The sequence below is a fragment of the Lissotriton vulgaris genome, chromosome 3_1 (assembly GCF_964263255.1).
Source record: "Lissotriton vulgaris chromosome 3_1, aLisVul1.2, whole genome shotgun sequence".
Lineage (NCBI taxonomy): Eukaryota > Metazoa > Chordata > Amphibia > Caudata > Salamandridae > Lissotriton > Lissotriton vulgaris.
In genome coordinates this window covers 184,850,506-184,867,838 of record NC_141689.1, presented here as the reverse complement: position 1 = coordinate 184,867,838, position 17,333 = coordinate 184,850,506, and the positions used below count along the sequence as shown (strand labels likewise).

The following is a 17,333-nucleotide window of genomic DNA, read 5'->3' as shown; positions in this document are numbered from 1 at the left end:
CCACAAATTAAATTCTTGGAAAGTCGTTCTTACACAACTCTGAGGTCTATCCTTATACAAAGCTGTGATGTTTATGTCCGTAGATGGAGAAGAAACGTGCTGGTAAAGATTATTAAAAGTGCTGTGAATACTTCAATACCGCCAATGGCTGCTCGCCACAGGGGTTGTTTGAAGCTGCTGCAAGAAATGGCAGATAGCATAGGACATTTAGTGTCATTTCCCTCTAATAATCTCATTTCGTGGGCATTAGGGAAATCAACAGGAGTCTGCCAGTTTAGCAGCTCATCAGGGAGTCTTCTGGGAAGAACTGAAGACTTGTGGCTGTGCTCACAGAGAACGCAGGCTGTACCACATAAGGCGCGATTAGTTCATCAAGTGCGGTTTCTCATTTTTTTATTACTGGAGTTGTACTTGTTATTCATTTAGCAACCCAATGTTACGAATAGCAACATTAATTATAAAAAAACAGAAGTAAAGAGTTACTCACACGAGTCACACCGGCCCTGGGCCACAACAGAACATGTGTATCTGATTCTGCTTTACCAACTACACTGAGGGCACCACTGGGGCTTCACATCTACCCATTTCAAACCCTCATGGAGTAAACCTGAATTTTATTCTGATTTGCACCAGCTCTACCTGTTTTGCGTATACACAATCATCTTTGTTTAATTCTTTCTGCTCCATCACATTTTTACACCTCCCTCTCCCACAGATCCCTCTAACTGTCACCGTAATTTTTAATTATCCCCTTCAACTCTTCTCCCTCAATGTTTCCGCCTTTTTACAATTCAATATTGTAGTATCACAATTCACTATTGTACTATCACAATTCATTATTGTAGTTTTTCTTTAAAAAAGCAATCCCTCCACCTATCCAATGGTGATCCATTCTACTAGACTGATCTAACGCAGTGTGTATTTTCAACTCATTATTCCTTCAGAGTTGGTCTTTCAGCCAGGCCATTGTACAGAAACTACAAGGTTTCTCTTCTCTCCCCAGATCACTTAGTGTATTTATTTTTTATGAAATTGTGGGCGATTTTACTCTTCTCTATTCCCAGGGAATTTCTAGCACTGCAATGGAATGGTTCAATTCCGGTTTTCCTTACCTCATACATTCTGCTTCCACTGGGTGTCTACCTAGTTCTGTTCTTGGTCCTAGCTTTTTATTGGTCTTTATTACTCCTTTTCCAACACACCTGTTATTTAGAGTAGAGGCTAATTCTTATACATAAGATCCTCCAAAATCTCTTCTTTTATTCCTACCTTCCCTTCATTATCATATATGTGACAAGTAATTTTCCAAAATGGCCTGAGTTACTTGGCTACTGTTCTTCAACTAGGTTCATCGATTACATTTTCTTCCTACCTTCTCAGCTGTCGTTGTCCTCTTGAAATCGTGACCTTGGCTTCATCTTCAACTCTTCAGCAAACTACTTCCAATAGTTTTCCTATTGCTCCAAGGTACAGTGCTTTTACCTAGATAATACTCATAAAATTAGACGATTGGTTCTCTGGTGCCTGAACTTCTTTTCTACCTCAATCAGCCTGTCTAGATATGTACATTCTCCTCCTGCATTCTCCTCCAGTTTTACTTGCTGTTTCGTTTGTTTTCCTTTGCATTCATGCTTTAAAGTCTCCTTATTGCCATTGTCTTGCGCCTTTAACAACTCCTACCATGACCCTCCTTGAAGTCTCTTTGTTTTTCTAGGTCCTTTGCGTAACTTGTGACTATTGTTGTTATTCTCGTCTAGTCTCAATATTATGGAATGAACTCTGGTAAGTGCATAGCTACTATCCTCTCTGGTTACCTTTATCAATGCAAAAGGGCAGTTTTCGGGCCAGGATGTAGACACCTGACCATACTGTACTTCAACAATTATTGGTTGATGAAAAATGTCTTCCATTAGAAACATTTTTTGTACTGTTATAATAGGCACAGGGTTTGAGTGAAATCCCTCTAATAAGTATACATGATTAAATAATATGTATATATCAGTCTCTTCACTTATAAAAAATACATTTGACACTAGACATCAGAGTTACTAAACATGACATTAACAATGTTACCTTGTTCTTGCCATAACGTTGTTCTTTTTCGGCTGTTGATTGACAGGACTTCCCACATTACCATTCTTCAAGGAGCCTTTTCTGGCCATCTCTCTCTGCTTTTCTAAAAACACAAGAAAAAAGTAGTCAGTGGTGGCAAAATAATCTCCTTCCGGGGCCGAGCTACAATGGGAATAACACTGCTATTAGGGGAATTCAATAGTTACACTTTGTTGAGTTATAAAAACAACTTGCATTATTAGCAGTTTACCGTAGGAGGGTATATACATCTAGATAAACACACTGGGAAAATATTATTCACGAGAATTTGTTATTAAGACAATGATATTAAAGTATAAGTATAGTCACCCAAACTACACCTTCTAGTCACTTATATACAACGAAAATTCCACAGCAGTCGGAAATGTTGGAGAGACACGTCAACTACTCTGACTTCATCTTTTACCCTTACTAATGGTGAATAAAGAGAGGAGATGTAAGCCTAAGAGAAAGGGTTGTCAAGTAGTGGCATTTAAGGAATGCATTCTAGCTCCAAGGTGCAAAACAGGGATTGGAGTTTTTTCTTACGTAGCCAGTGAAAGAAACTGGAAGTGGAACAAGAAGTCTAGAAAATCAGGTTGCAGATCGACTGTAGGCACAGAAAAGAATTGAGGAGTGTAAGTGAAGAATGATATTGCTGGGCTTATCTCTGCTTTAACTCCTTCCATGCGTCCGCGATTCCCCTGGTGTGCTGTAAACAACACGAAGAGGGGCGGGCCGTGACGAACCCCAGCCGTCATCAGCACATGAGCACCATAATGCATGATGGCTGGGGTTCGTCATCAGCATGGAAGGGGTTAAGCATTGATTTAGACACGAAGTTTGTGTCATATAGAACATGGATGCCATGGAAGGTCATAAATGATAAGTAATAAAAAAATATATTTATATATATATATATATATATATATATATATATATATATATATATATATATATATATATATATATATATATATATATATATATATATATATATATATATATATATATATAACAATATTCATAATAAAACACTGCCTGGTCATCCTAATTTATTTAGCATTTTATACATTGAGGAAGTTCATAATGAAGGGAACTCTCAACCCAGTATATTCCAGGCTTGCCTATCACAAAATAGGCTTGAAATAGGTAAAAACTTGCAATGGTTTTTGGAAACCCAGGCAAATGGGCCACAACACACTGGCAAGCACGATGGCTTTATTCACAACTTAGTGCGTAACAGTCACAAAGGTACGCAGTCAATTTTACAAATGTATTCTCAGGAGAAGAAATACATTTAGTATTTCACATATAACACAGTAATATAAACATATCACACTAATGTGTGGGGCATGGTATTAAGTCAACATAATGTTAACATTGAAAACTTCAAGTGACTAGAGGCTAAAGATCTATTTGCCATACTGTGTATGTCAAGAACTCTTGTTAATAGACATCAGTATCCTTAGCAGTAAGTGATATGTGGGACATTATGGCATATTTCAATAGGCTAGTATATTGCCCTGCCATTTGTATGATTGTTCACTCAACACAACAAGATATTTGATTTACCAAGACAAGACGGACGATGAGAAAAGGAGCCTTAAAAGATCCTCCGGAAAACCACCAAATTGCCTACTCCAAATCTTGGAGGACTAAATTCAGCACCTGGATTTAAGAGCTAATCATCATGATACCTTTGGGTGATTTGTGCGCTAAATAAATGCCCCTGAGTTGATTTGATTTGAAGCTATGCAACAGGTGAGAAGACTAGGAATCCATACTCCCAGCCCTTGCCTGGAATCTTTAAGAGGATGTGACACTATGAAATCTACGTGAATGGACCGAACACAAAAGAGCAGTTAGCTTCTAATAGTAGGAACTAGCTCAACAATATTAATTTCTCCTGCTAAAGACACAAATGAAATTACTCAGGGTAGAAGGGATACATTTATAGCCTGCAAAAAGGAAAGAAGAACATATTTTACAAGATGGTTTAGCTATAGGTCTCCAAGGCATAGCTTCTTCTTTACTTTGAGAGGACTCTGACAGATAACAGGAAAGATTCAGTAATGAGCATGATTTAAATGTTTTCCTACATTATATTGTTCTATGAAAGGGTCATAGTTTCATACTCTTCAGGAATTGGTTCAGATGGACGATAACACTGTTGTTCCATCTGTTAGCCCAAATTAAACTTCCAAGTGCCTCCCAGTTCCTTAGATGTACATGAGGCCGTGTATATGTAGGATCGATAAACTGCTGAACCGTGTCGTTGTCTGTGACCCTTTGTTCATGCTGATCTATTCCTTGTCCCTGCTGTGCTTTTCAAGGTGTGCTTTTCAACCTGTGAGTTATGTGTCTGGTTCTAAACGTTCATTAGTCATACCGGGTTGCTTCACTTGGGATATGGGGGTTTTATGGTCAGAGTGCCAGTGGCATTCTCTGATTGACCATTACAGACTGAATGTTCTGAGGTCAGTGCTCCATTAGTAGGTACTATGTGGAAAAACATGGGTTTGTCATTGTGTTCTTGTGCACCTACATGCCTGTCAAGGTTACTGCACAGATTTGACAGTGCCTTAGTTTGTAATGACTATCAATGACGAATGACAAGGTAGTAATGTGCTGGTCACTTAATTGTAAACTTTGGAACACTGAGTATTATTTTTTGTCATCTAATTCTGCTTGGCATTCCTTCTAATCCACAGACACTTGGGATCTTCCGCCATGTACAGTGTTGTCTGGGTACCTTTCGGCTGTAATGGAATCATTTTACCATTAAAAGACCCACAAAAGCCATCTCTTCACGTGGGGTCTCCTTTGACGGCAGGGTGAGAGGGCTAAGAAGGAAACCAGCAAGCCATTTCTAAGCTTCGAGAGTTAGGGCAAGTTTATAGGAATAGAAATACAGTACTGTGAAAAGCAGGATCTCCAGCTGCCATGGCTTGCCTTCTAGAAGAATGAGTTTGATTAATTGCATGCCTGCAGAAGTATTAGATGGAAAGGGCAAGTTGAAATTAATGGTTTTAGACGCTTTCACAAAGCCTGAAAACCTTCAGGTTCAGTTTTAAGACACAGAGGTACAGAATTTGAACATTCTGCCCACATACGAACAAGGATTAGAAAGAAAAGTCTCTGCATGGAAAGCAGTCCGCTTGAAGCAAGCATTTTCACATGAAAGTAGGAACACTGCGGTGGTCGCTGCAGGTCTGTGGTTAAAAATGCATTGGATGAAGGACGTTGCGGCACTGATAGTTCTCTTTGCTAGAATATAACCATACACCCAACACAACACATGGCAATGAGGAGGCCAGTGACTATTTGTCAACTGCACTTTGCACTACAGTTTGCATTTTGTGGGAGTTGGGGGGGGGTTTCTTTCCACAAACGAATTAGATTTTAAGACTGGCATTGCAATACTTTTTACAGATCTTCTTTGCAAATAAAAGCTTGAACAGTCGGGTGGCGTGCCTGCACTCCAGACATGTTCCTTCCTTTCAACAAGTCTTTAGAACCAAGGGACACAAGCTATGTTTTAGATATCTGGGTCTGCTTGATAGATTTTCTTTGGCCACTGTTTCTGGGTTTTGTACCAGCTTTCCTGCCGTGCACTTAGAATCTAATCGTTATCACCACAGGCAGCGACCACCACTGCCTGATCACCTCTTCTGGTGCTCACTTGTGAGAAGCAGTGATAGTGCACAGTATAGGAGCTTGACTTTGCCAAAAGTTGACCAATACAGCGGCTGTGAAAAGATTCCATGCCACCTCAGTAAGGGAGTCTTAAAGAGGGGAAGTGACACTTTAGTGAGGATCATATAGCTCTGACCCTCACAGATGCAGGAAAAAGACAAAAGACGATACTCTTTGTAAATAGTAGGCAAGGCCACAGGGCCTCGGAACCGAGGGTTCGACAACAGCAGGATCCTGGACCATTCTGAAGACTAAGAACACATGTTTAAGGCAGATCAACTACAGAAAGTTGCCCTAGGACCCTACCTTTTCAGGAACCAGCCTTCGTGGAGGTACCCAGACCTCTGAATCGCAAATTATACCACATATCGTGCCTAAGAAGGGGGGCGGCATCTCCAGACAATGAAAGGAGAATATGAAGCTTATGAAAAGGAAAGTCATAGGAAGCGGCAGCCCTCTTCTTTCAGTCAAAAAGATTATTAACAAAATGGTTGCCCCATTCGCAAAACTTTTTCTGTGAGTAATTTGGTCTTACTTCAGAAGTGAGACATTCTTGCTCATGGAAAACCCCTTGTGATCAGGTCCATGAACAAGCATGTTCTACTCCTGGAAACACAAGCATAAGATTACATAGAGTACTAAATTAGATTAGGTAAAAAAAGGCCGCTACTCTTCGACTCTTCGAGTAGATAGAGTGAGCAATGGAAGGGAAAAGCTTGTTTACAAAACACTCTGTGGGGTTACATTGATAGTATACAAAAGAACATAACAGGATTAGAGAGGCTAACCAGATGTGGGGAAGTGCCACAAAGTCGCCTCACAGTAAGCACCGTCACCTCTTTCCTTGACTTCTGGCTAAGGGCACGGTGTTCCCTCTAAAGAAAGAAGTGACTTGGTCATATTGTTTCCTCCCTGGAAGGATCATTTAAATGTACCACTACCTCTACTCTAGACCCATACCACCCCATCTAAACTTCCTTTCTCAAACAACGTTTTGCTTATTTAAAATATTTGAGGGAGGAACTCTAATCGTTACCTCTACCCTCACTCCTCGGTCCCGTATGTTTAATCTTGCATAGCTTATCAAATACATTCGTATCTACTCCTCTGCCCCAATACAATTGTAATTGCTTGAACCCTCAACAGAATCAAAATCTTTATATTCCTCTTTTGAAAGAGCTCAGGATGAGCACACTTTGCACCAATAGGCTGCTGGAGCTCAATATGGTGAAGCACGTCAAGAGAGAGTGAGGGGGGGCCGTCCTTTATATTTCATAACTAGCTCATAAAGATTAATAGGATGTCTTCTTCACTGGGTATTTGCTTAGAAGAAGCAAAGAGATATGGTTGAGTAGGAATTATCTTCAAAGTGTTGAAGAAAGCCCCCCTAGACTTTGTGATTACTCGTTTCTCACCCACCACTAGCCGTCCTGCGTTCGGTTTGGGCTTGTCTCAATTTAATCAAGATCTTGTACATTCACACATCATTATTTCTTTAAGATTTGAAGTTTCAGACCAAGGATTTAACACCTCCCACGGGATTTTTTGTTAGGCTTGTATGGGCCGCACAGGAAAGAAGTCCAAGAAAAATTGTTAATTTTGAATATATGAAAAGTTTCTTTATTTCTTTGTAAAAGTATTCACAGTACAAGAAAATCAGCCAACACGTTTCACTCCCTACCAAGGAGTTTCTTCAGGGCGCGTGTTTAAACCGGTAGCTGTACTCAAGTCCTCAAGAGGCGTAGCGGGATTTCCGTAACTCCTACTTATCCTGTTGAGTAGGTACAGCTATGTATAAATACTTGTTTTCACCTTAAGTTATTCGTGTGCCACAGTGGAACCTCTCAATGTAGTTGTGTCAATCCCCCTTTTTCCCGTAGCATGTCACACTCAGATATTTTGTATCCCGGTGAAGGAAATCATATCCATTCCTTCTCTCACAGTCATGTGTGTAATGAACCTATTAGAGTTTCCTCGTCCACGTCAGTATAACGTCATGGATGGTCCCAAAACCTCCCACAGGATTCCGTGAGGTATAGAAATGAACTTAAAGATGGGAATTTAAAACTAACACATCACAACCCATCAATTAATTCTATTATGTTAAATTTTTCAAGGACGGACAATAACACAGCATCTTTTGACCACATATGTTTCTTTGTATCCCTTCACATAGTGTAGTGTGATCATCTTCCATGTTGAGCATGCGCAAGCACTAAAATCATAATAAGTAGGAGTGCCGAATAATAATGTATTTGCTACATATCAGTGACACAGGCCGTGTTATCTGCATTGAAAACATACCAAAAAGGTTTGTCTCAAACAAATCCTGGTGAAATGCAAGTCATGCAGTACATTCACTAAGGTGCACAACTGCAAGTCATTCCTAGAGGTCCCAGTGAAATACAACTCATTCAGTTCATTCTCTAGGTTGTACGACTGAAGGTCATTCCTAGAGGTCCCTGTAAAAAGCTACTGATGCAGTTCATTGGTTAGGGGGCATGACTGCAGGTCATTCCTAGAGGTCCCAGTGAAATTCATCTCATGCAGTTCCTTCGCTAGGGTGCATGACTATCTCATTACTAGAGGTCCCTGTGAAATGGTACTCACGCAGTTTATTCACTATGGTGCCTGACTGCAGGTCATTACTAGAGGTCCAGGTGTAATGCTACTCATGCACTTAATTTCCTAAGGTGCATGACTGCAGGTCATTACTAGGGGTAGCAAACACAACAAGATGATTGACGAAGCACTGAAACTTTTCAACCACTCACCCCGAGTCACAGATCTGGGTTTAACCCAATCTGAACCTTTTGCAAAAGCCAAAAGGCATGTGATGGATTTGGCTGTTCCACTCCAAGGCTGACCTCTATGTTTTGCGTGCATTCTGATGCCATTTGTTGTCTGGAGGTGCATGTTGTAGCATCTCTGTGATTGTCACCATATTTGTGCCTGTGATCACTATGCCATCCCAGTTTGGATCCAGCCATATGCAAATCAGTCTTGACCCTGCTCCTCATGGGAACAGTCCAACCCAAACTGCCAGGTCAGGTCCTCCCTGGACCGGAAAAAAGCATCCTGTGACCGGTTTAAGAGTTTCCTACCCCTCATCAGTGAGACTAGCTTGAATCAGTGGCACAGTGAGCAAGGGACCCACGTCTGGACATACCCTTGGCCACTCAGGGTGAACAGCACACACAGCAAGATTATGGACGGGTGCTGACACTTTTCAACCACTCACCCCCAGTCACAGATCTGGGTTTAATCCATTGTTCTTTTGCTCACTGTGCCACCGAAGTTTGGATCCAGCTATATGTAAATCAGTCTTGAACCTGTTCCTCATGGGAAGAGTCCAGCGTTGTGATTGGCTTAAGGGAGACTTGCAGGAGAACCGGAGAGATGGCGGCTGTGAGAAGGTAAGTGATTTTTTGTGTATTGATCCCCCCCCACAGCCCTGTTCCCGGACAGCCGCTACTGGTTAACAGAAAACACACGGATAAATGTGCCTGCAAATCAACTACTGAATGTGATGCTAGATGTACTGGTAGATGGATGCTACTGATTAAGGTCTGAAAAACAAAATAAAAAATAAAAAATATAATTAGGCAGCACCATGCAATCTTGCCTTCCTTGCAGAACAGGTAGAGCTCGACGGCTGCAAAACAAGATTCCTTCTCTCGCTGCAGGTAGCCACAGTTCACTGTCCTCTACCCTGCAGAATAGATGAATCACTGCAATCGTCTTTCACTGCTGACAGTGAGGCTTCGGTCACATTCTGAGCGTGCTGGAGCAGTCGCTCTTGAGTAATCCTGCCTCTAGTGCAACTCTAGCTGTGGCCAAATCATACAGTGCAGTCACTAAGCTCGGGCATCACTCATATTTGCCCACTTCCATAACCCTTGCTTTCGGCGACACGCCGAGCTATATGCACCACACAGAATCACAACCTAGGTCATCAATTATCAAGGAATCTCACTAATAAAAAGCCAGACCTATTGCCTTTGCCAATGCTAGTTTAGGTTGTTGTTGGAATTTTTCAGTGCTTGGGGTGTCGAGGAAGATTCACTAATGGCATTTCGACAAGCATGCGGAGAAGGGTCTCGAGGCCTATCATGGCACTACCAGTGAAAGAGATAGGGTGGGTGATGGCACAGCCGGGCACAGACCCCGACACAAATCTGCATGCTTGGAGCTGGATTCTAGTGTGTTAGCTACTGGCTGGGGAGCTTTATCTGCTAAAGAAAGCCACAAGGTGAGGTATGCTGTATTGACGGTTAATTAAAAACAACAACATTAATTCAAAAACCATATAAAACCAGAGCAAGCTTGCAGATTTATGCTCTGTAGTTTATTTAAAATTTCATGCACACAATTCAAAAAATATGTATTGCAGAATATCTTAAGTGCAGATTATCAAAGTGTATGTCAAAATGTATGAACATAATTAAGCACCAGTTATGGCAACTAAATGTTTTAGAAGTTTTCCAATTATTTAAGAAGCTTGATGAAAAATGTAGTTCACAACTCAGCAACAATTATGGCCAGTGTATATTCAGACTTTCAACAGACAGGATACCGAAGGCCAAGCCTTATATCTGATGTGATGGCTGCCGCTTACCCTTAAAGATGGTATGTCACGCGGGCCATGACAGTCATGTATTTGACACATCTGGTTACAGCCTGGGGATGCTGTCCCCAGGGGCATAGAATGACGGCAGGATGCCATGTGTGGATACCATATTGATTAAAAAATGTGCTCTACTGCAAGTGTGGGCTCCATACAGAAACGTGGACTGGTCCATAAGGCCTGCACCGGAGTCTGCTTACAGTCAATCATTTTGCGAAGCTGGCCTCTCAACCCACTTAGGCAAGAAGTCAAGAGAAGGCAAACAGCCAAGATGAAGCAGCATTAAGCTGCTTTTGTAATAACTTTGAAAGGTTCGGCCAGGTAACTCTGCCCTCGAAGGCCACGCATGGCTTCTTTTACTGAAATGATGTTTGTCCCTACCAGGAACAATGTCTTTTATCACCCTATTGAGCAGCTTCTGGAAGCGCGTATGTGACATATGTTGATTCCAGTTAGCTGTGACACCGTCCAGCTGCAGGCTGGCATCCAAAGCACTGGAAAAGCATTTTTTCTTAATGAGATCGCCAGAGTCCATTTCCTCCCATATAAAGTACTTTAATGGCATATAAAAATATGTAATCAATTGGGAACCTATTTTGGGTGGATGCGAGTCAGCGGAATTCAGTTGTTGGATTAAGTCCACGATGCATACACTGAAAAGCGTTGGCGCTAGGACACAGCCTTGCTTAAGGCCTCTTCCTGTGGGTATTTTTCATGAGATCCTTTGATTATAACTAAGCTTTACCTGAGCCCAGGTGTCTGTGTACAACAACTGGATGGCCGATAGGATATTATTGGACTTATGACAGCCCGCCAGCTTCCACCATCATAGGGATCGATGATGTGATTGAAAGCTTTACTGAAATTGATGAAATAACTGTACAGCAGCTGGCCTTAATTATTTGTCTTTCGACCATCATCGACAGGGTTAACCACGTTGTCTGTGGTGCTTATAAGAGGTTGAATGGGTCAAGTTCTTGGTTCACGACCAAGACTCAAGATCTTCCTAGAGTAAAGAGGCAAAAAATGTGGATTCCCCATCCAACAACCCTAGCAGAGGATAGCTGATTGCAGATGCCATAGACCGTTTCTCATAAACAGGAATAATTCGTTGCCATGATGGAGGGATTACACGTGATGTTTGGAAACATGCAAAAAGAGCCTCGAAAATCTGTGTCCAAAAGGCTGCATCTTGCTTGCTGATGTTGAAATACCATATGGCCCTGGCACACTATCATTTCTACTTTTGCTTATGCACTTTTTAATTCGTATAGTGTAATAAAAAGCAATGGGTTTGTATTTAATAGCAAGCTTATATTTGATAAAGACAGCAGAGTTTCTAATGTTCTAAAATTTGCGGTGCTTTTAGGCTATCTTTACCATAAAATATTCCACTAACTTTGCTGCTGCCAATGTGTGGACAACATGCAATGTCCAATCCAACAACTTTACTCAAAAGTATGGCAATCTTTTAGCATGTCAACTACAACTCATCACAAAGATTGGTTCCCAACAGTGTAATACTCAATTTCTTCACTTATTAGACATGTCTTAAACTCACCTGTCCCACAAAATGAGTGGCCAAGTACATCACAAGAAATGTACTGGTATATCTGTACGAAATCAGATTACTGTGGCTGCAAAACCAGTTTTAAGTACTAGGAGTGACTACATATAGAATGCAATGGACTGATAAAGCCGCAGAGCACCCTCCTCGTCACCAAAAGATTGCAAGGTGATAATTATCTACCTATACTATGCAAGGCAATCCCTGAAGGTTACCTAAGCCTCTTCAGAAGCCACCAGAACAAGGCAAGCGGTGGTGAGCTACAGGTCCCATACCAAAACACTTTATGACCGCCAGCACTGGGGATTACTCAGTGTTGGAATGTGAATCACTACATGCTTGTTGCTGATTCTCTACAACATTCTCAACTTACTTACTACTTACTCCTCATGTATCAGCCCCTCTCACATACCCAAGGTTTTTCTGATACTCTTCTGAGCATCTGCCATTACAATTGACCATACAAATTTGTGTCTTAGGTGATCAACACCTGGTTTGATAGTTTGGAATCATCTCAGGATAATTCCTTCCTGCTACCTTTGAAGAACTCAACTTCCATTAACTAGTCACAGAGACTTATACTGAGCCGGCTACATGCTGAGTATAAGCACATCCTCAATTTGTGCCTGACAAAGACCAGGCATCTTCGTCACCAGCCAGCCCTAAATAAAGGTATCTTACTAGAGTCTAAAATAAATATAACCTGCTGCAGTACTCATCACCACGTCCTGGATGTTTGACAATTTTGACCACAAACTACATGTCCAAATACTACATGACCTATAATTCAAGTTCAGTCCTTAACTAGAGAAAATCCTAACACACAAACACACACAAGCCCACACACACCCATTTTGTAGCAAATGTTCAACAATCTACTTCCCCTCTTCACGGTATTCCCGCCCCACTTCCTTATACTGTTAACTAATTCAAGCTTACCTTGGACAACCATCAAACTGCAAAGTTGAAAGCAGAAATCTCAGATTTTAAAAGGACTCTAGATCATCCTCTACATAAAAAAGATTCTGCATGCCTGCATGCTCTTTCTGTGTACAGACAAGCAGGCCCTGTAACACTCTCCCAAAGAGAATAAGGATATTCACCAGGAATGCAGAATCCAGAAAGACTTGACTGTCCCCAATACCAAGTTCAATTAAAAAGAGGCTTCATACTCTTTCACAAACAAATTCATGCTAAGATGTTTTTACAATACGCAGTGACTTGTATGGTGTATATATGTAAGCCTCACATGATATAAAAAACATTCTTCATGTGTCACACATTAACCAACACTCGTCTGACCAGTACAAACAAATGGAATAGCTAATAATATTCAACCATTGTTAGATCTGGGGATCTCTAGTTGGCAGAGGTAGGTACCACTGTCCAAAGAGGGACCCTTGCTTCTAGTCAGGGTAAGGGGGATAATCTCTATAGATAACCCCTGCTTACCCCCTTGGTAGCTTGGCAAGAGCAGACAGGCTTATCAAAGGAAATGTGTAAAGTATTTGTATCAACACTCACAGTAACACAGTAAAAACACCACAAATGGACTCCACACCAGTTTAGAAAAATAGGGTTATTTAATATGAACTAAACAAGACCAAAACAACAAATATCCAACATACACAGTTCAAGAATATGGTTTCAAAAGAGTTCTTAAGGTTGCGTTAAAATAATCCACAGTTGCTTCACGTTTTAGCTAAAAGTACCTTTAGATGCGACAAAAGTTCAAAGTAAAAGCTGCAGCATTGGAAAACAAGCAATGCTTTGCTCCTGAGACCCTGGGGAGGCGATCGACAACCCCACTGGATGCAGCGGGTGTGCTGCGGTAACTCCGGTCTGTATGGGGAGGGATGCGATACCTTGTGTGGATTCCGGTGCGCAGGTTTCATGGGAAGCGTCTCGCAAAAGGTATGATGCGACGATCTTCGGGACGGCGACGATCTCAAGTGCGTCAGTGATGAGCAATGCAGCATCGATCTTCTCCTCTCGCGGCACCTCGATGCGATGGCTCTGCGACGACTCTCGCAGCGACGTGCTGCGGTCCGCAAGCAAGCGGTGCGACGTTCTCACCCAGTGACGACAGGCTCTGCGACGATACTCGCAGCAATGGTACTTCCCAAAGCGGAGCGATGTGTTCCGCAAGCGGAGGATGTGTCGGTTCTTGCAGCGGCAACAGGCGCTGCGACGATCTCGATCTTTGCGGCAGCGGGAATTTCCTCACACTGACGGGGATGCGCTCCGCAAGCGAGCGATGCGTGAAACTTTGCAGAAAGTCTTAAGTATCTTGATTTACAGCTTCCCAAGCACAGGTACAACTTTCAGAGGCACCACAACTGGCCCAAGCACTTTCAGAAAGACAGAACTCGCTCAGTAGAGTTCAGGGAATCTGGGGTGAAGTCCTTTTGTTCCTGGGACTACTTAACAATGAGCCAGCTCTTCTCAGGCCCTTGGAGATTTCTTCAAGCAAGGGGACACAGCACAAATCAAAGTTCTTCCCCTCTCCTTGGCAGCAAGGCAACTGCAGGTCAGTCCACAAACACACAGCAGGACAGTCATTCATTTCATAAAGCTTTATTCGGAACATTTAAAAAAACATGTCCATAAAAGCACAAATAATACAGACAATTCATACATTTCTTAGAGGCAAGCATAAATATACATATACATCAACTAGCAAAATACACATATTACAAAATATCCAGAGGGGGATGGAATAAATATTTAAAAAAGTACAGAAATTTTAATTTAAAAACACATACTTTTCCTGGCGCTAATCGCTTTATATAAAAAAGATGCAGTGAAAAAACAAATGTCCGCATGGTTCAGATTAAAAATCAATTTCATGGCCTCTGTTGTGCCTCTTACTCCAAATCTAATGAATAATGGCTTCAGGTAGAATTTCCTTAGCTCAGTGTACAAATCACAAGTTAACAAAAAGTGCTTAGTGCATTGTTCGGACTTATTGTCACATTTACAGGGACCAACAGGGCGCGATTTGATGTTAGGCCACGCGACCAGATGATGTACTATGCCCATCCTCATTCTGGTCAATACAAACTGGTGTGAGGATCTAGTCACCTGTGATAAATATGGTCTGAAACCTGTAAATTCATTCAAGTTATTGTATAGTACACAAGTTGTTAATTTATCGTCCTCTAAATGATGCCTTTCGTTACAGTTATTTAAAAATATAGTTTTCACATCGGATTTGGAGATTTCCGAAAGCCTGTAGGGGTCCATTAGAACATTGATACCAAATAAATTTTGTACACGGTCAATAATATAACCGATCCAGGGGATCTTCAAATGCTGGTCCAATAGGAGGCAGTCCTTGATAATTGCTCTGTTCAAAGTGGTACCTTCGCTGAGCCAGATCGAGCGCCACAATAAAATGGGCCTTAACATGATCAAATCATTTAGGGCTTGGGTCCCTGTTTCATTGTAAACCAAGGAGTTGGAAGTAGACCTGGGTAAGCATAGGAGCTTTTTCAGGAAGAGGTTCTCCTCTACCTGCAGGCTCTTAGCAGTTATCACCCCCCAGACTCCTGCCCCGTACAGGGCAGCTGAACGGCATTTAGATTTATAGATGTTTAACATATCTTTAATGCGTCTATTCCCCAGTTTCTTGGCAAACAGAAAGACCCCATTGGCGCTTCTGGTCATCTTAGTTCTGACCACCTTATGTTCAGTGGCCCAGCTCCCATTATGCGAGAAGGTAATTCCCAGATAGCAAACATTTTCTACTTTTTTCACTGGTTCACCATCAATAACATAATGGGTTTTCCCGTTTCTTTTAACTTTCCCAGAGCTACATTCCATTACATAAGTCTTAGCCTTATTAATCACCAGTTTCCTATTCTTAATAAAGGATACAAAGCAGTCCATTAAGCGTTGGAGACCCAATGGTGTCCTTGACAGTAACACTGCGTCGTCCGCATAGAGTAATACTGGTATGTTAAAATTATTAACTCTAGGGGCATCTGCAGCGACTGCCAGCAGGGCAGATTCAACTTCATTAATAAAAAGGGTAAAAAGCAGGGGCGCAAGACAGTCTTCCTTCTTCAATCTTCCAGCTTTCTCCTTGGCAGAGGTTCCTTCTTGATTCCAGGATGATCTAAATGTCAGTGGTCTGGGGTCCTGTACTTATACCCCAAAAAGTCTGTGTTCCCTTTGCGCAGGAGGGCTTTGAACCCGGTCCAAACCAGTTCTGGAGAACTCTGTTGCCATGACTCCTTCTTTCCTTTCACAGTGTAGAGCAGAAACATCAGATGCCCCACAGGAGTTGGAGCCAGCATTGTGGAGGGAAAGCACAGCCCTGGAGCACTTTGTTGACATGATTCCTTCTCTCCTTTGACAGTGCAGGGCAGAGACATCAGACGCACCACAGGGGGTGGAGCCAGCAATGTGGGGGGGCAGGCACAGTCCTATTCAGGTCCCAGGTGCAACTCCTCCCTCCCATCTAGATGCAGATCTCTCTATTCACCACTGGGCGGACTCATTCTGTCTCCTGGAATCCCCCAGCCCTGTCACTCACAAACCAGACAGTCACTTCCCAAACAGGACAAAGCACACAGAAAGGTTAGACAAGAGAACAGCCACTTTCTAAAAGTGCTGTTCTCAAACACAGGATTTAAAAAAACATCCTTCTTAAAAGATGTGTTATTGAATTCTGAGTTCAGGGATACCAGACTTTAATTTTTATCTTGCTCCTATGGGAAGATATGCAGGTAAACATTATACTCAGCATTCCCCATTATAGCCTATGGGTAAGATAGCCCTCTCAATAGTGAAAAACACAAATGGCTGTAAGTCACTACCAGAGCATGTCACTAACACCAGTACATGCTCTACCTTTTATATACACTGCTCCGGGGGGTTACCTTGGGCCTTCTATAGGGGTGTCCAATGTGTAAAAGCAGGGAAGGGTTAGGCCTGGCCAGTGTGGACACTGGCAAGGGCAGCATGGCAGTTACAACGGCGCCCAGGCACCGCAGTGGCAAGCCTAAGACACCATTTTAGGGCTACTCATGTGGGTGGCACAACCAGTGCTGCAGGCCCACTAGTAACATTTGAATCAGCAGCCCTGGCACGCTCAATGCACTTTACTAGGGACTTCCTGGTAATAGAAATATATGAATAATCATGGATAACCAATTACACTTATAGTTTACACAGAGAGCATATGCACTTTAGCACTGATCAGCAGTGGTAAAGTGCCCAGAGTCCTATTGCCAACAACCACGGGTCAGGAAAAATAAAGGAAGAAGAAGCAAAACGTTTGGGGATAACCCTGCAAAAAGGGCTATTTCCAACAACCATCAAAAAAGTTTTAGGGTTCTAGTC

At 42.0% G+C, this 17,333-nt stretch overlaps 1 protein-coding gene across 2 annotated transcripts in view; it reads right to left on the bottom strand.

The window, feature by feature from the left end:
- FAM219A (family with sequence similarity 219 member A) overlaps positions 1–17,333 on the bottom strand; it is a 430,729-nt gene that overhangs the window by 98,019 nt on the left and 315,377 nt on the right. For both annotated transcript variants that reach the window (XM_086960280.1, XM_086960278.1), the window contains exon 3: positions 2,074–2,176. In XM_086960280.1, the coding sequence (XP_086816406.1) occupies positions 2,074–2,176 (103 nt within the window). The remainder of the gene's footprint in view (positions 1–2,073; positions 2,177–17,333) is intronic.